The sequence below is a fragment of the Sphaeramia orbicularis genome, chromosome 16 (assembly GCF_902148855.1).
Source record: "Sphaeramia orbicularis chromosome 16, fSphaOr1.1, whole genome shotgun sequence".
Lineage (NCBI taxonomy): Eukaryota > Metazoa > Chordata > Actinopteri > Kurtiformes > Apogonidae > Sphaeramia > Sphaeramia orbicularis.
The window spans coordinates 7535217-7555835 of record NC_043972.1 but is presented as its reverse complement, the minus strand read 5'-3'; the positions used below and the strand labels follow the sequence as shown (position 1 = coordinate 7555835).

Genomic DNA, 20619 nt, shown 5'->3' with positions numbered 1-20619 from the left:
GGGATGCAGCGACGCTACCATCCCAACCTGAACGAGAAAACATGTTTTTATGTGTTTAAGGGGATTTGAATCAAAAAGGCAAACTGGATGAATGTGTGTATTTTCAGTCCAGTATTTTATTTCCTTCCTTGTACAGTTTCTTATGCTCATCTCATTTCTCCTATTTTCTATTAGCACCCCCCACCCCCCTTTTTTTTTTTCTTTGAATTAAGATGTTTGTGTCTGGAAGCGGTTAAAACTGTTCTCAGAAAACCTCCAGAAAGTGGAAAACAGAGATGCATGTGTTCAAACACTGCTGCAGTCCGAGATTCTTAATATTTTACCCCCTAAAGGTCATGAAAAAAAAACAAAACCAACTCTCCTCAAACCAAATATTCTCATTGAAACCAGTCAGGATATAACTTTAAACATTTCCTTTGTGACTCACCAGAGACTTGGAGCTCTGTCTGGAAGGAGGCTGAAACTGTCGGACATTAGTCGGTGTTTCCTTTTCGATGGAGTGTCTCCTCTGGGGGGTCTTGCGTCTCTCTGGTTGAGGTGTTGAGGAGATGGGCAGAAACATGGGAGGAGCTGGTGTTCACAAATGAGGAGGAAATAGAAAAAAAAAAGTCTGAGGCAAAGAAGGTAAATGAGTTTATTACCAGAAAAATCAATAGAACGCTCATTGCGGTGCAAATGAAGTACTTCTTTGGCTGCAAATAGGCAAAAAAAAGGTGCTGTAAGATTAAAACTCATCAATCAGTGTCAGTCTAGTTTTGGTTTAGGCGGCGACTCTGTGACAGGAATAGGGAAATAATTCCTGACTCACTTTTCTTCCCGATTGCAGCCTCCGGGGATGTATCGTCCATCATAGATGTAGCTACACTGGAGCTGCTGGCCGATGTCCGCCCAACTATTTCATCCTGAATATGCAGAATTTGCAATTGCTTAAATCAATATAAATTTCAGTTTTGCAGTGTAATCCACATAAATATGATCAAACTGAACCTCTCACCAGAATACAACATTGCCATTGTGTGTTTCTGCAAAGTAGGGATACAAATCCTACACTGTAAGCCCGGATAAGTAGAGTTTACTCAAAAAATTTGAGGCAAGTGATTGCACTTACATGATTTGAGTAATGATCGACAAATCAATTGGGTTAAGTAGGTTCAACTTTAATGCTAAAAGTATTGAACTTAAACTATTAAGTAGAAAACACTAAAAGACTAGTTATTTGTACTTTAAATCTGTTGTAAAATCAACCCCACTATCCAAACGTTCAACTCAGCATTTTAGGTTACAATGACTAATTTTCTCAATTGCAGCCAAATTAATTTATCATTGATTAAACAACTTTTTTTAAGATAATCAAACTCTAAATCCTATTCCTGACCAAAACTGTTATGAAATTATTCAATTTAATATATTGTAGCTTGAATGGAAGTTAGCTCAATGTCATTTACTAGTACAGGAACTGCTTTTAATTTGCCAAGATATTAAGATTTTCATTGTATAATAACAATCTTTGATGAACAGGAAAGCCATTGTTCTTCCTATGGCTCTGACTCATGGTGCAGCTCTACAAAAATACAAAAACAAACACAAAAAGGCCAATAAACACTGCCATACACACATTAAATCCAAATTAACTCTAACACCACAACCCCGCTGAACCCCTGCACAGAAAAATAACACATTTTCAACAACATGCCCAATACCCACAATGCAATGCGAAGATAAAAAGGTGTGGTCATGACTAAAACTTAGTGATTTAATTCCATTTAACTTAAACTTTTTCGTACTTTCAACTATGTCTACAAATTAGTAGAATATACTTAATTTTTTATAGTAACATCATAAAACTTAAATCATTTAAGTGCATTGTAATTAAAGCATTTTAGTAAATACAAATTGCGGGCTTACAGTGTACTCAAGGTCTCATCAGCATCAACATCTGCAGATACATGTGAATTAAACTCCTGGTCACTCAGAAAAAAGGTTTACATATAACTCTATTTTTATGGGTGAGTTTAAGTATAAACAGGACTTGGTCAAAGTTACAAAAACACACCTGGGCTTGCATAAATACAGAAAAACTCAGCACAGATGTGATGAATATAATTTAGTAAACATGTATTCACAGACCACAGTCTTTTCAAACCTTATTCACAGAACTTTTATGCACTTATTCTGAGACTGGCTCGCTGAAACTCAGAGTAATGGTGAGTATTTCTGTCGTGCTGTGGCAGCGGTGGCAGGATTTTGTCATCCTCCCTCTTTTAGCTCTGTGTATTCTAGTTAAGTTTACTGCTTAACAGAATAACAATATCCAAGCTCTAACTGTACCCTGAAAATGTCAGGTTTTGAAAGAAAGATCTTTTTATGTGCTGTTTTGTTGTGTAGAAGAGGACATGTATGTACTGTATGCATTATTGTTCTGGTAAGTAGTAAAAAGTCATTTCGGATTTTGCATAATTTTTGACTTTTTTTGTTACAGATTTGCGTTTGCTGTTGAACCAAGAGGTTTTTCTGTTTCACCTGGTCCTGCATCTTCTAGCTCTTGTTTTTATGCTCAGTGATTTTAACAACATGATGTGCTTTCTCATGACACTGATATCATGAAATCGTGTTGTATGTTACGCTAGTTCTAATGGTAGTTGTCCTTTTGCGTGTTATTCAATGGCATTTAGTCGCATGTCAATTTCCGCCAAGATCTCCGGTTCACATAACTGCAGATAACACGCCAATTAACACCAATTAAAGGTGGCGTGTATATTTACGCAATTTCATGATATCACGTTGTTCCTCATACACATGCTCTACCACAGTAACTTCTCTCCCAATGCTATTTTGCAAATAATACTGTCCCTGCATCCTGTACTCAGTGCTATCCTAGAACAAGTCAAACAAAGCAGATAAATTTTACCCATATCTACAGCACTATCACAGAGCTAACAAAGTGTAAAGATAAGTTTACATATGCATGACGAGCTAAACCTAAAAGCCTACGTCAGTCAGGATGCAAACACTCAAACACTTCCTGGTTTCTGCGAATTAATCACCTTCTGCCCATTGAGGAACAGCAAAAAAAAAAAAAAAAAAAAAAAAACCAGCAGATCCTTCAGTGATATCAGAAACATACAATGGCAGCATTTTCTCTTGGTGACTGTGCTAAAACACACATCATACTGACATCAGAGTCGGAGCTGTCCAGCTCAGCGAGGCTCGGAGCCTTCAGCAGCCTCTTCCTCTGGGGAACAGACTGAGATCCGGAGGGTTCGATCCTGGGAGAGGCCGACCCGTTGGTCAAAGACAGAGAGCTGGACGTCCTCCTGCCCATGTAAGGGCTGAATTCATCTGCACAGAGCCACAGATGACAGCATTATTCACACAAAGAGATGGAAAGCAAATGCATCGCAAAACTCTGCCTCTTGTGATTCATTGCATCCTTCATTTAATTATACAGTTTCTTTATTCAGATCTTGCTGTTGCTTAATGTGACTTAAGTTGTAAAGATGCAATGAATCCTAATGAATCCGAGGATTGAGTTTTGAGATCCATCTGAAAGTTAAAGGGGTCAGGACCGGGGATTTTAGCTGGTCTGAAGGGATGCAAAGGAGCAGGCCGGTGTTACACACAGAGCATGGACACCTCTTTCATCAAATATTTACATAAAACTCCTAAAAAAGGCACCTCTCCTGACAACCTCTGTGGTACATTTGTGGTTCGCTCTGCTCAGACGAGTCACTTCCAGACAAAAAAGCCTAAAGTTAGCTGCCTTCCTCTAGCTGTGGTTTCGAGAGCACAGGAGGTTTAAAGCAAATAAATGACCTGAAAAGAATAGATTAGAGGGAGGTAGGGTGTGTGAGAAGGGGAGACAAGCAAATGCTGTAGAAGACAGATAAAGAGCTGCAGCCGATAGGATCTATGGGAGCCTGAAAACCTCTTCTTCTCTGTGTGGGAAAATGGGAAAGCACCCACATGAGCTCATCGTACTGTATCAAGTGAAGCTCTGTTTTACTTCTGGACTAGAGCTAACTTTTACTGCTTCCCAGGATTTGGACCTAACGCATGAACAAAGCAGTCATATTTAGACCACGCAGGCATATTTTACACCACAGAGTGAATACAGAATAAATATTTCAATAGGGGAAATATTAGTCTACAGCCAGGGAGGCAGACAGACCAGGTCATTGGGTTAGGGGGCAACACTTCCCTCGAAACAACAGCCGTGTTCATACTTTACCTAATCCTGTACGGAACAAATCCTGTGGCATACTGCGAGTTTTGCCAAAACCTAAAACGGGACAGCTCCTTTGTTACGATCGCCACAAGAACATTTTGGCATTTGATATGACAGTGGTGTGAATATCTCAAAAGCAGCTACAGACCTGCACACACATTTGCTCACATGGTGTCAATTTGAATTAAAAGGTGAATGCTGGGACTTATCAATTTTACTGCATTGCTTTAAGCTTGATGTTAATAGTTTCCTGAATGTGTAAATGCTCATTCTTACATTTGCACATTTAGCAGCTACACGCATAGCCAAAAGTTTAAGCAGTAACATTTTGTTTTTGCAAGTTCTGCTGCTCCATGTTTTTTTTTCATGTGTTTCTGAAGTACACAAAAGAGCAATTAGGCTATAAATTGGAAAAGGAATCACATTTTTGCAAAGACTTATGCTAATTTGTGTCACTGCCAAAACTATTGCCTACGACTGTAGCTTAAAGGTTTTTCTATCTAAAAATATTTATCATATGGAGGAAAATATACTTAGAGTCTTGTAAATTTCTTGCAGTGTGCATGAAGTCATGAAGTAATTAGCTTAGCTTAGCTTAGCATAAAGAACTCAGGCAGCAGTTAACCTAGCTTGCTGTAAAAACTAATACCAGTCACAAACACTTGTAAAAATGGAATAAATGTATTACGCTATAAATTATTTAACCCCATGAAGATGCCAGTTGCCAACTTTGGTCGGACTTATGCTAGTTTTTTTCTGCTGCTTCTACTTTTCTGCTAAGCTAAGCTAAGCTAAGCTAATCACCCGATTTCCATGAAAATAGGTGTCAATTTGCTTATTTAGCGCTCAAAACAAACTCAAATAAGATTTAACCAGTTATACCTGGAACAAAAACAAAAACATATCCAACCAAACTGGACACAGAAATGCAACATAGGCCTAAATCACAATATGTTATGTATATATAGCCTCTTTTTTGTTCTTTATATTTCCTAAATTGCATTCCTCTGGTTACTGATTTAGCATGAGTCAGTGTGTACTATCTCCCCATAAAATATAAAGTGAGAATAAACTGCTCTCTCTGTGATATATTGAAGGGTAGTTTGTACACACATTGATTTTCAGCATGAATGAGTGAGGTGATAAAGCATGTGGTTCGATGAGAGACACTGGATTCAGTAGGAGGAAGCCATCAGCATTAATGCCCATGTCATCTCAAACAAAACACCTTATCATTTGAGATTGCAGTTAAGTTTGTTTAGTCCTGTGCTGTTCAGAGGAGTCTGGAGCCAAGGACCCTTTAATGCAACACAGATCCGTCAACACCCTGATTAAATTCTGCAAAGTCACTATGGCACATGAAAGAGTCTTTTGTGTGAAGTCGATGGCTTTCGGAGACACTTTTAGCTTCGCGGTCCTTGATTAGATGGTTGACTGCAGACTCCTAGTGTCCTTAAGATTCACATTACAGCAGTGTATTTGATACTCGAGGTACTTAGAAAAGGTGACACTTTTCCTCAGTGTTTAAAGCCCAGAAACAACAACTAGGAATAATATAATGTTAAGAAGAAGACAGACATAACCAGATGCTTTTAACACTGCTACAGGTGTACCGGTAGCAGGATGTGTTCTAAAATGTGGCATTTCTTTCAAGTTTATTTTAAATAGAGTTACATCCTCCTGAGACCCAGCAATGCATTTTTATCCTCTGTAGTGGACAAGAGTTTCATGGCTTTACTTTAAAATAAAAAAATAAAAAATGTCCACTGAAAAGGACATTATATTAAAAAAAAGGTTTTTAATGTGTCTGAAAAAACTGTTGCATCAAGCTGTTTCCAATTAAGGCAATTATTTAATGTAAAATGGCAAAAATGTTTCCTTACTGGGTCTCAGGAAGATATTCCAATATAATTTTATTAAATGTGGCAGCAGAGACTTTAAACATCCCAGCTGGACAATTTACTCTCTCCCTGGCACTAGATTTAGTATCTAAACACTCACTTCTTTCCCTTTTACACCCAGAGTTGTAAAATCTTCTTAAATATCTTGATTCGGTCTGTGATCTTCTAATCAGTCGGAGTTGGGTTTAATCTCTCCCTTCAGGGCGGGTGATGCAAATGAAAAGTTAAGATCCTCTTTAGTACCAAAAAAACATCCACACTAAGTTCACAAAAGGATGTTTTCATTCATTTTTACAAGTATTTTTGTTTGATTTTGATTTATGAGTTTAAAAAATGTGTTCTGATAAATTAATCTGTTTTAGTTTAGATTTTAATAAGTTTTACTGTAGTTTTTGAGGTTTTAAGAGGAAAGTTTTGCTTGAGGAAGAAATCATTGTTTATTAAAGATATATTAACCATATTGTGCAAAGTTTTCTCCTTTTTTTCTCCTCACTATGAAAACAGAATGAAGCTGATTTTACATGTAATTTTATGTACATCGTGTTAAATTATTCATATAGCTTAATTTACGTTCTGAAAACTGTTGTATTATTTTCATATCAATTAACAAAGATACATACATTTTTTTCAATACAATACAGTATATTTTATAGTTCCTTTGGGGATATTTGTCTTAGACTCAATGGACTCTATGCACAGCCTCACTACTTCCTGAACTTCAAGTGGCTCCTTTATTTCCTGTCTTTGATTATTGGACACACTGATTAATCCAGGTGTGTCTGCTACTTCTTGTTGTGACTACTGATTAATTCGGCACACCTGGATTAATCAGTGTGTCCAATATAATGAAAGACAGGAAATAAAGGACCCACCTGAAGTTCAGGAAGTAGTGAGGCTGTGCATAGAGTCCATTGCTGCACAGTAATTTAAGCAAAAATACAAACAAAAATGCACCAACTCTATCAAATACATTAATGCATTTCACATCGATATTCCTCACACCCACAGTATATATATATATATATATATATATATATATATAAAACAACAGAAAATATCTGGTTGTAGTTTTAGTCTTAGCTTTCATTGACCTGAATTGTTAACTGCTTCATTTTATTTAGCAAAAGTTGTTTAATAAAAATGTTGTATTCAGATGTTCTTTAATAAACTTTGTTCATATTGTTAACTGTTTAATTTGCTTGACATAAATGCAGGTTCTGACATATGAATGTATTACGGAGCAACAACTGCAGAATGTAAACACCCTCCAAAACTGTAAAAAAAAACAAAAAAAAAAAAACATTACCACCAAAAATACCATGGACATTGCATTAATGTGACTGAAAATTCTCCTACTGATCAGCGTCAACCCCCACCATGTTTCACCTCCACAGACCGAACAGCCAAACCGTCACCAACCACGGAAGCATGAGGTGAAATGTGAGCGCTGATGAGTGAACTGTAGGTGTTTATATGCGAGCAGATGAACACAACACAGAGTAGGAACAGAAAGAGGTAAAAAAGCCAGGTAAGCAGCGGGGTGAGACTTTACCTGACGCATCAAAACTGAAAGACATGCTAAGTGGCCGAATTACTGCAACGAGAAACAGTCATGACATCGACAGTCATTGTTATTAGAAGGTAAATTAGAAGGACTTAATACAGAACAGTAAGTCATCTGCTTGTATTTGGCAGTAAATGCAAGGGTAGAACATGCTGATTGTCTGGGATTACTGCTGCAGATTACAAACAATCTACAGTCAAGGGTGATAGATTACTGACATCAGAAACAGTACACGTTTAGAGTTGTTAGTAGTCATAATGGGAATTGCAGACACTTAGCATCATTATTCATTGGTAATTTTCACTATATTGCAAACAATATAGTAAATATAGTAAAGAAAATGCTTGCAACACAAATGTGAAAAGTTGGGCAGCATTATAGCTTCAACAGCAAAGAGCAAATAATAGTAGAGAAAAGTAATGGATCAAAAGATACTGTTAATATTTCATTTGTTTTGCAGACGAAGCTCATCAGTATCACTCATCAGCTGCATTTATCCTTTAAAGAGACACATTCAGAGTGAAGAGTGCGTGCATGTGTAGTGAATTTCCCCCTAGGGATCAATAAAGTTCATCTGTATGTGTATCTGTGTATAAAATGTGCAGATGAAATAAAAGACGAGGGGTGTGGCGGCGTCTTACCCAGCCTCCCCCTGCGGACCTCATCCGGGGACACAGGCCGCAGCTTCCTCTCCGCTTTGATTTCCTCCAGGATGCGCTCATGCAAGGTGGGAGGAGCCTGAGCCTGAGGTTTCAGCTTACGGGCAGAGACCTACGACGGGTTGACGAAGCCGTGAAATACAGCAGCAGACACAAACCAACTCCCCCCTCTCATATCTGAGACTGAATGTTCACCTCATTACTCAGAGTTCAACACCCGCCAGATCTGCTCTGAGATTTATATCAACAGAGAACTCACAGAGCAGTATAACTGGAATTACTTATTTATATTTCATTTAACCAAGAAAAAATGACTCGCTGAGAATAAAAATCTCAGCAGAAGTTACAGAATGTAGAAATTTCATCCATACATTCACACTAAAAATGTACAAAAAACACATAATAAAACTCAGTGCTAAAACCATACAGTTTTGTTGATTATTTTCTTCATTTTGTTGATTATTTTGGTCCTTTTTACACATTTTTACCTCCGCCAAGGAGGTTATGTTTTTGCCGGCACTGGTTTGTCTGTCTGTCTGTCTGTGTGCAAGATAATTCAAAAAGTTATGGATGGATTTGGATGAAAATTTCAGGAAATGTTGATACCGGCACAAGCAACAAATGATTAAATTTTGGTGGTCTGAGTGCTTTTCTAGTGTTAACTAGAATGTTAACACTAGTGTTAACTAGAAAAGCACTCGGAGAGCGCAGACCTCCGCCAAGGCAGATCAGTGCCCCCCCCCCGATCACCACCAAAATTGAATCATTTGTTCCTTGTGCCAGTATCAACATTTCCTGAAATTTTTATCCAAATCCGTCCATAACTTTTTGAGCAATCTTGCACACGGACAGACTAACAAACCAGCACCGGCAAAAACATAACCTCCTTGTTGGAGGTAAATATTGTTATTAATTTTGTGATTAATTAGTTTATTTTTGTTCATTGTGTTGATTATTTGTATTTGTATTGTTTTATTATTATTACTATTAACCTTTATTTAACCAAGAAAAAATGACAACATAAAATGAATGACATATAATTCATGTTTTCTATCTTGAAGGGGAAAAACACTGGAAATTAAAAATGCAGATCATCCTTCTATAGCTGTCTCTTCTTGTTCCAAATCTAAAAACTAAAGCCTGATATCATTTAATGCTGTTGAGAAACAGAGGGGGTAGCAGAGCGAAGTCCAGGTTGTGTCTGATCAGTGATTGATTAATAAAGCTGTCAATCACATATTAAACCTGCCTACCTATCTGAAAAAAACCCTGTGATTGGGCAAAACCAGAAGCATGGAAACACAAGTAAGGAGCAGATGCAGAACTTTCATGTCCTCTCAGACTACTTGAGCTATAAATGTGGTGAAAAATAATTATGGCTTTTTTCCCCCACTAATTCTAAAAATCTAAAAACTCAGCTGTTAAATCCTGGGCGTGTTTTTCTACTCACAGGGTTCAGAGGAGGTCTGGACCTGATGAACTCCAGGATGACTTCATGAGCGCTCTTCTTTAACCTGGGGGGGATGTCTCCATTCACCTGAACACAAAGAGTACAAACAGTTTTCATCTGGGAAGGGACACGAAACATAAAAAAACAACTGTATATCTAATCCATTTCCAAGGCCTGTCAAATTATATCTAACATTTATCAGGTGTAAAATTCAGACAATTAGATTTCAGGCTTTTTAAGACTTTGAAGGACCTGCAGAAACCTTGTATAATCCTTTTACAGTTTGCTAAAGTGGTAAAACCATATTTTTAACAAACAACAGTGGAAACGTGGGTTTTGTCGTTTGTAAAATAACAAAATCTCACCATGACTTTGCGTAGTTTGTAGCGTTTGGAGCGGATATCATCCATGAGCATCTCATAGGGAGTGAGCTGGTACTCGATGGGCAGAGGGTTGTACTGACGCTCCTGCACCTTCTTCAGCTTGACTCCTTCTCGCAAGTTCCTCATCACCTGGACCCAGCATCGAGCCTGGAGGAGGAAGAGGAGGAGGAGGGGGAGAAGGGGGAGGAGGGGGAGGAGGGGGAGGAAGAACAATGTATGAGCGTTGTTCTCTGAGAATATGGAGATAAATACTTCATGGGGTTATAGAGAGGACGGGGTTCATATTATTTTTGCTCCTGTAGTTTCTGTTTATAATCAATAAAGGTCAAAGGTCACAGGTCAGGAGTCTCGTACCCAGTCAGCGTTTTGTAGTTCATTCAGTTCTCTGCCGGGCTCCTCTGATGAATCCTCCTCCATCTTACGGAGATTCTGGAAGAAACGCAGTAAGATTTAAGAAAAGAATCCAAAAAGATGGTTTAACATTGAGAAGCTCAAGAAGAAAAGAGTCGAAAAATAAAAGTGTGGAAAGTCAGTGCATATTGTGAAAGTAAAAGAAACCAGATGTGTATTCATGGATTAAAACCTCTAGATCTCAACTCATTTCCCTTTAGGATCCATCATCATTAAGTCACAACCTATTTTTAGCATTAGCATTTAAGCATTTAGCATTTAGAACATAGTCTGGTGAGGTCATATTCAACACAGGGGTTAAATTATACAGGGTGTCCCATAAGTCTCCATACATAGGACACATAATACATATGGTTCTACCATGTATTTCTTTATATTTCTTCTTTATAGTTCTTCAGCAGTGGACGACATGCATTGAAATGTGTTCCCGACAAAATGGCAGTCATATAGAGCATATTATATAAATAAAAATGGTTTGTGTTAAGAAACGTTTATTTTTCCTATGTATGGAGACTTATGGGGCACCCTGTAGAGCAGATGAATTAAAGCCAAGTAAAAACATGAATCAGTTTACAGGAATTTCTATAATAAAATGTTTAAATAAATGTAAGGATGAGGAAAAGCAGTTTCATCCAGGACAGTAAAGTCAGTGTTTCAAGAAATTTATTCTGTGATTTATCGAAACAATTTGATTTGTGTGTAATGGGAACATATAAGTATCTATCTATCTATCTATCTATCTATCTATCTATCTATCTATCTATCTATCTATCTATCTATCTATCTATCTATCTATCTATCTATCTATCTATCTATCTATCTATCTATCTATCTATCTATCTATCTATCTATCATCAGCATTATACATCAGAATATCCACATTTCCTGAGTTAATATTATATTAATATCATACCAACATAACTCTGTGGCAGATGTTCTGGTTCTTAATTACATTTCACATTACATTTACATTTACATTACATTTCAAAGGGTCACCAATTCTATTCCCCAGACCAACAGAGAAAATGTTGTCTGATATGCCCTTGAGCAAGGCACCCAACCCCCCATTTGTTCCCCAGGCACCTGACATGGCAGCACACCTCCCCCAGCCTGCAGTGTGTGGTGGTCCTGCATGTGTCAGCTAGTGATGACTTAAATGCATACGGGGAATTTCAGTGTGTGTTGCATGTCTATATACTGTTTACATATACTGACAAATAAAGATTCTTAATTCTTCTTAATTAATTAATCTGCAAAATAAAAGTCTGTCATCAGTTAGCTGCGCATTTATAGAATAGATAATATTACAGCAACATTAATAAAACACTAATACCTCAGAAAACAAAAATAGAGTGAATAAAAAATTACAAAAACTGAAAATAAGATAATAAAATTTAATAAATTTCTTTTTTTTTTTACTAAAGTAACGTAAGAATAGAGCTAAGTAGAACAAAAAATTCAAAATACACATAAAATATGAATAGACACAATATTTACAATATTAACAGTATGTATTACCTATGAAAACAGTATGTATATCTATAAAACAGAGCATATTATACAGATTTCTGGGTTAAAACTACTCTTTAAGGTCAAAACGACTAATAAAATGTATGCGTGTGATTTCAGTGTGTAATCTGTGGGAAACGAGGCGCTGATCTATAACCTGCCTTCATCTGCTGCTGGTTTTAAAGTTCAGCAGAGGACAGCGGGAACAGTGTGGGAGCTTGTTCACAGAAAACACTTTGCTAGTTAAAATGATTGTGAGTCTGTGCTTGTCATAGACAATTTAATGCCATGGAGCCTGATAATCACGGGAGTCTGCCCAGCTGACTGTCACGTTAAGACCTAAACCCACACAGGAAATCACAATCCACCGTCATCCACCCTGGAACCAGCTGCCTCCACTGGACAGGAGGTTCAGTGTCGCTGTTACGTAATGATGCATTTTGCTGCATCATAACTCTGTGATCCTGCAGCACATACAGTATACAGTGAAACATTTTAATGTAAAGGGTTAAAAAGAGCCCAGTTAACCTTTAAAGAACTGGACATATTTATGTGGTGACGTCCACATTTAACCTTAATCCCTACATTTTTTTTTTTTTTTTTGGTTTAGTTTATTTCGAATATGCAACAAAACAAAAGTAATCTTACTTAGTCCTTAGAAATAAAACAGATAGTAAGAAATTATGGAAAAAAAATACTTATACATATACATGAAAACAAAGTATGACTTCATTTGCACATTCGAAAAAGAGTGGGAGAAAGTATAATTTATTAAATCCCGCCCCTTCTCTACACTTTCCTGAGGTATTTATCACCAAGTTCCACAATATTATCCTTTATATTTTCCATTTTTCAGTGAAAATCTGGTATTTTCCTGTATTTAATTTACAGATCATGTACACATTCATAAAAGCTCAGAGTGAATTAAACTCTGTACCCTTACTACAGGATCATTGCACTTGCTTTTAGCCTTTTTTGGTTTTTTAATACATGTCTCCATATGAACTGTATCTGTTTCTTTTAGTAGTGGTAAGACATATTCTACCTGCTAATAATTACTCTGTTTAAAATATCACTGTAAATAATATTCTGTTTTAGCACTATTATGGCTTGTCACGTGACTTTGTAACTTGTAACTTGCTTCTTTGTTTCGTTTTTTTGTTTTATCTGCCTACTATACTGCCTCTTGGCCAGGTCGTCATTATAAACCATGGTTCCATTAAGGCTATTATTATTTAGAAGGGAGCAGGAAATATAAGATTTTCTTCATCCTGCTCCTTTTCAAACAGGGACGTGTAAATGTTTGTTCACCTGATGAATGTTGAATGTCTGCTGATGAAATGCACAACCATGAATGAAATAAATGCAATGAAATAAATTAGAGCTGGTTCTCAATTGACCTATCTGGTAAAATAAAGGTTAAATAAAATAAATAAATTAGTTAAACTAATAAAATGGTTATTATATCAAAACAGACAAAACTGAAAAATGTAATTTGCTCGCAAAATAGATCATTAACTGATTTAAAATAAATGTCTACAATGAAACTACAGTCACAGAAAAAAATATTAGACCACCCCTTGTTTTCTTCAATTTCTTGTTAATTTTAATGCCGGGTACAATTAAAAGCATATTTGTTTGGACAAATATAATGATAACAACAAAAGTAGCTCATAAGAGTTTAATTTCAGAGCTGATATCTATCCATTTTCCATGTTTTCTTGATAATAACCAAAATCACTTCAGTTCTTACATCAATATCTATGGCATTGTACTGACAAAAACAGTGCTTTTAGACATTCCATGTTTTCTTTTCTGTCTGTTTTAGTCACATGATACACACAGGAGTTAGTACTTAATTGTATAACCATTGCTTTTGATGACTTTTGATGGTCTTATAATTTTTTCTGCGACTGTATATGGGTTTTATTGGTGGGTCAGTGTTGCAAAAGATGACGGTGTTTCCACGTTCACTACGGAGCCTCTGAACGTCCAAAAAAGACAAATCTGATTCCACAGAAAAGCTGAGAAACTGCATTTCACCTGACTTATTTAAATGTGCTGATAACATTAGTAGTTCAAAAGTTATCAAATATTTTAGATCATTAGATGCCTTCGGTCATCGAGGGTTAAAGCAGAACTAATGAACCCAGTGGAAAGCAGATTATCTTATCAGCGTCCAAGTGCCATCATCTCACATCATGACGCCACATCAAACCCACGTATTTACACTTCAAAAGGTTTATCTAGAGCTGTTTTCTGTAAGTGATGGTGCAAAATTTTAATTAAACCATGCAAAGTGACCCTCTTGAGGCTGACTGCTGCAAGTCCACATGAACAATTAGGCCAATTACCACACCTCGTTTTTCCAGCCCCGCTCACACTTATTCACTTTCTGTCAACAGCTGACATGAAGCACTTATCCATGAGCAAACAGAGGCCGAGCTGTTTCCGTGAATTGCCTCCGATTCAGTCGCTTTTCAGTGAATCTGCAGCAGCAGGAGGTGTCTTTGTGAGAGACAAAGCCCGTCTCTGGTTGCGGTGGATGGATAAAAGCAGATCCCCTGTGGGAAGGCTCTGCTCTCCAATACAGACCATGAGGGGGGGGTCATGGAGATCTGGCACATAGACTGTACATATGGACACAGATTCACTTACATTCACACACCAGACCGCCGTGCACACTCATATATGCATCCATCTGCTGTGGTCTGGATGTAGAGCAGTCACAACACTGAAATCACACCATACATTTTGTGTTTTTTCCAGTTTTCTTCTTCTTCATTGCTATTTTATCTTTTGCATAAAGTGATGCGTGTTCATTTATTCTATCTCCTTTTTATCTGTTTTAACGTCTGTGATGTGTGTATGAGAGCAGCAGACTGCACAATTTCTTTCAGGATTAATAAAGAAATTAGTCTAAGAAATTAGACTTACCAAATTACATTTGGTAAGGAGCATAATATTGTTAAAAAATTTGGAGTTTGGAACTAAAAGAAGAACAATTTCTCATTCAATTTCTCATTTGCCCAGGTCATTGTTCTTCTTGGTTGTTCTTTGAGGTTCAACTGGACTGGTTTTGCTTCAAAAGAGCAAAACTAGTCCAGCTGAACCTAGAACCTAGAAAAATGGAGTTGTCACTGTTTATAGGTTATTATGCTATTATTTTACTTCAGATCATATAGGTCTGTATGTGGAATCTGAGCTAAAATGAGTTTCACACCCTTGATTGTTTATATCTTCAGTGTGATTTTTTTCATTTCGCAAAGTCATCCCGTGGCCCAGATTGGACCTTTTGGCGAGCCGGTTTTGGCCCCCAGGCCGCATGTTTGAGACCCCTGGTTTAAAGGATGTTTAAAATGTATATATAAGTTGGCATGGTCTTCAAACCTGTGGAAATATGTATTTCACCCAAAATCTACTGCTTTTGCCTAAAGTTTGATTAATGTTTAGTTTTTTGTACCAATATCTGTGCATTTGCATATTTGTTTGTTAAAAAGAAATCGTCATACTGTTAAATTACCTAGTTCGTTCTGGTATATACACAAAAATAACCTAATAATGAGTTTTCTTTGTTCTGTTATTTGTCAAATATGATTTGTTTGTTTTTTTAGGTATTTGGAAATAGGTTTTATTTCTAAAAGATATTACCGTTAATGACAGAAGGAACACAATGAACCCAAATGGTGGAAAATCACATGACAGTGGTGATAGAATATAACATGTGATTAGTTCATACAACTGACACACATTATCCACAGTGGCATGAACACAGAAAACACACACTGCAAACTGGTCTAAATGAATTTGACATATTAATACCAGTTCACATTGTTCGTTTTGGATGTTTTTATAATAGTTCTTCTGCTTATGCGATGCTTTTGTAAACATACAGTACATTTGAGGACTTCAAAGACCATAAAGGGAACTGGTTGGAAACTAAAAATACAGACGACAAATTACACAAGATTTTTTTCTGTTTGAGGTGCCAGGTTTAAAAAGTTCCACTTTTCCTCTTTCAAATGCTACTTTCTTAGCTCTCATCACCCTGGAATCTGGAGTCTTCTCTGTTCTCTCTTACATAACTGACCAAATCCCCTCTTTTCATTCAGATGCATTACGCACACTCAAAAGGGCAGCAGCAGTAGTGGTGCATAGCAAGAAGGAAGCCTGAGGTGACACACAAACACACACTACTCCTCACAGCTGAGCTCCAAATACCTCCTGAGGAGAAACAAAGCCCAAAATGACTCCTGTACTTTCACCAACAAGACCAGGCTTTGTGTTGAGAGGAGCGGTCTGAATGTGAACGGAGGGGAAATGAGAACGAGCTGATGATGTGTTTGTGATGAAAGAGTCTGATTATCAACTCATATTCATTTTCCCAAAGTCACGATCAAAGTCAGACTTTTCAGCAAGTTCAAACGTAGGATCTGCAACAGAGGACTAATGAGAGAAACTGTGTGGAAGAATTTCACGTCACAGAAAATCAAGTCATGGACACTTCACAATGTACTTGCATTCTGCTGTTGTGTAAATAATGGGAACGGAACCTGTACTCAGGACGTTTCACTATTCACTTTAGTTAAAAACACCTGACATCATTATCATTACTGTCACCTGTACATCCTGCACATTTTATTGATACCGGACTCACTTTTGCGTGTGTGTGTTTGTGTCGTTCTACTTGACTGTTTTTCTATTTATATTTTTATTCTTGACTGTTTTTATAATTAATGTGTATATTTTTACTCTGAGCACCTTACAGAACATAGAACACATTTCGTTGCACTGTACAACGGTATTTTGCAATGACAATAAAGTCTATTTTATTCTGTTTAATTCTTTTCTAGTCTTAGAATTTCTTTGTAGTTTTGTATATAGTCAATATTTTTCAGTTTATATTTTCAGGACAATTTTGTGTGATTTTTTTATATACTTTACACATTAGGCTATGTACATTTTTATACTTTATATATAATTTTTATATCATATACATAGTCTTTCTTCACTTTCACTTAAAGTACTTGTTGCTTAAACAGATTTTCATTGCTCCTGCAACAGTGACAATAAAGACCTATTCTATTCTATTCTATTCTATTCTATTCTATTCTATTCTATTCTATTCTATTCTATTCTATTCTATGTATTTTTGTAGTTTTGCAAATAGTCAATATTTTTCAATTTCTATTTTCAGTATAATTTTGTGTGATATTTTATATACTATATATTTTTTTATACTTTATATAGCATTTATATTATCTATTTTATAAAGTCTTAGTCCAGCCTTCGCCCATAGGTGAATGAATATATAGTCTTTCTTTTTGCACTTTAACTATTTGCTGCTGAACAGATTTTCACTGTTCCTGTTGCAGTGGTAATAAAGATCTACAGGGGTTGGACAAAATAATGGAAACACCTTCACCTCAAGATGATAATGCCCCAATCCATACAGCTAGAATTGTTAAAGAATGGCATGAGGAACATTCTAATGAAGTTGAGCATCTCGTATGGCCGGCACAGTCCCCAGACCTCAACATTATTGAGCATTTATGGTCAGTTTTAGAGATTCAAGTAAGACGTCGATTTCCACCGCTATCATCTCTAAAAGAGTTGGAGGGTATTCTAACTGAAGAATGGCTTAAAATTCCTTTGGAAACAATTCACAAGTTGTATGAATCAATACCTCGGAGAACTGAGGCTGTAATTGCCGCAAAAGGCGGACCTACACCATATTAAATTATATTTTGTTGATTTTTTAAGGTGTTTCCATTATTTTGTCCAACCCCTGTATTCTATTCTATTCTATTCTACTCTATTCTTGGTATTTCTTTGTAGTTTTGTATATTATCAATACTTTTCCATGTATATTTTCAGTATAATTTTGTGTGATATGCTATGTTTATTTATTATGTACTTTATATATATATATATATATATATACATATATATATATATATATATATATATATATATATATATATATACATATAGTCTTTCTTTTAGCACTTTAAGTATTAGCTGCTGAACAGATTTAAATTGTTCTTGTAACAGTGACAATAAAAACCTATTCTATTCTATTCTATTCTATTCTATTCTGTTCTGTTCTATTCTATTCTATTCATTTCATTTCATTTCTGTTCTACTTTACTCATTTCTATTCTATTCTATGATTATTTTATTCATGTGTGAAGCTATGAACCTGAACTAACTGGTCTTGACAGAATGAGAGTCAGCGAGTCTGCAGATTCTGTCGTCTGTGTCCGACATGGTCATCAGTTGTGTCATTCCTTCTTCACGGCGGCTCATTTCAACCTGTCAACCCATCGACCACACACCGGACAGATGCCTCAAATGAAAAACAACAACAGTGACGCACACGCGGCCTGTTAGTTTCACTTATAGAGGTAAAGATGACGATGAGCACAGAAATGACATGAGTGAAAGCTATGACTTCAGAGATACTGAAATTTATGCTATAGCATGAACACTAAAGGATGTGTGATGAATTCCACAGCACATGTCCACTCATGTCTTTATGCACACTCATTTCCACAGATGCACTTCAGTGTCAGCTGGTTGTTCTCTGTTCTAAAACAGAGAGCACAGATGTCTGATGGCTGTTCCTCTGCTGTTCATGCCTATTAAATGCTATAATCCAGATCTTTTAGCAGGAAAGATGAAAAAGATGCAAGTACAACACAAAAATACTGCAGAGAGGAAACGTAGCATCATATACTGTCATCGTTTAACTAAAACAGAATAAAATATCTTTATTGTTATTCATATTGTTTATCTGCAACACATATTGACATTCCTTCTTGTGAAACAGTCAGAATGTGTCTTTTTTCAGCTCTGAAACTAAGTTTCGCAGGATCTGTGGTGGTCATTGTTATGCACAATCAAGATATTAATAGAAATAAAGAGAAAAAAATAGGGTTACTAGTGAAAAATAGGGAAAAATAGAGAAGGAAATAAATTTTTGTAACTGAAACGGAATTCTTCATTTGGCAAGAATAGAATTTGGCATCCTTCATTTTTCTGTTTATTAGTTTAATTTAAGCAGTATCTACCCACACGAATACAGTTGTAGGCAACATTTTTGGCAGTGACAGAAATTGTCTCTTTGCAAAAATACAATTTATCTGCCAATAAAACTCCAATAAACCTCTAAAAAAGTGTTCTTCAATGCACCTGGGAATAAATATCTAAAGAAAACTGGGGCAGAGTTTACAAGAATAGAATGTGGTTGCATGTGTTGCATAGTATCCTGAGGGTTTTTTGGATGTTCAGCACAAATTTCAAGCAAATCAAATGAAAAATAAACAATTATCAAGGTTTAGATGTTTAATCTCAAGCATCTATAGCTAAAAAAGTATCTAAAATCTCATGAATTTAGGTGAGACTTTTCATATTTAGGTTCATATTCATATCAATTTTCCATACAAAATTCAAGCCATATTATATTGAATATTTCTGGGTGATTTGGTATGGAATGAGCGTTCAACAGGAAACAAAATCAATAAATTAGCAACTAAATCTTCAAAGTGTCTCAGTGGTATGAATGACAATCGCTTAAATGCAGACAAACATGCTCTGTGTAACGGACCAGTTTTCACCACATTCAGCAACAGTTTCCCTAACTCTGCTGCTGGTTTTACCTCACCCGGTGCTGTCACTGAGCCCAGTTCACTCACAACACAGGAACCACATTGATCAGTAGAGCGTACAGCCACAAACCTCCTGACGATGACGGCCCGTGATCATCCCGTGGCCTTGTTTTACAGTGGATCATTTTGTGCATCACGTTTTCCTTGTTAGATATGACGCGTATATGATGCAGATGTTTTACTGTGCATGAATATCTAGTACAACCAACGTATAAGTAAAAAAAAAACAAAAAAGGATCAACGTCCCTGTATTTCATCAGCATGTTCTATCAAGAATCAATAACAAGTTGAATTTGTGAGGTTGTCAGGTTCTGTCTCTATGTTAGAGTCCTGTGGTCTGGATGCAGGAGATCAATCTCCCAATAGAAGTGGATGGTACTTTCACTGGAGGAGAACTCAACTAATCCAATCAAAGTCCATGTATGACTTCTACCAGTGATCAATAGTAAATATATTGAGATCTCTAACCATTTCCTTGTAATAAACCATCAAAATGTGGACCATTATAACTAAAGGCAAATTTTTAATATTTCAAAAATTCATACAAGAAATCCAAAAATCCCAATAATTAAACACTCTTAGTTGAAGATTTACAGGTATGTTATTAATGTTATAAAAAGACAATTTATGTTATGCCTCAAGCTCTTTATATTAGGTGACCCTCAAGTGCTGTCCGCATTTCCCAAACCACTAAAAGACTGGATACAGACTGTTCTAATGACTGGACGACAAATTATAATGAGGAACTGGAAGAAATATGGAGAACCTGCATTCCAGGAGTGGATGACAGAAGTGGGAAAAGTAGCGGCATATCCTCCTGAGACCCAGCAATGCATTTTTGTCCTCT

The 20619-nt window shown here is 36.4% G+C and overlaps 1 protein-coding gene across 3 annotated transcripts in view; it reads right to left on the bottom strand.

Annotated features, from left to right (window-relative positions):
• spire1b (spire-type actin nucleation factor 1b) overlaps nt 1–20619 on the bottom strand; it is a 73390-nt gene that overhangs the window by 9152 nt on the left and 43619 nt on the right. Inside the window, exons 5-12 of one of the 3 annotated variants that reach the window (XM_030157887.1) lie at nt 10537–10611; nt 10165–10329; nt 9800–9886; nt 8332–8461; nt 7679–7720; nt 3176–3339; nt 809–902; nt 428–570 (exon numbers count right to left, since the gene is read on the bottom strand). In XM_030157887.1, the coding sequence (XP_030013747.1) occupies nt 428–570; nt 809–902; nt 3176–3339; nt 7679–7720; nt 8332–8461; nt 9800–9886; nt 10165–10329; nt 10537–10611 (900 nt within the window). Of the gene's footprint in view, nt 1–427; nt 571–808; nt 903–3175; nt 3340–4228; nt 4280–7678; nt 7721–8331; nt 8462–9799; nt 9887–10164; nt 10330–10536; nt 10612–20619 lie in introns of all 3 variants that reach the window. The other 2 variants (XM_030157886.1, XM_030157888.1) reach the window with 2 other exon arrangements.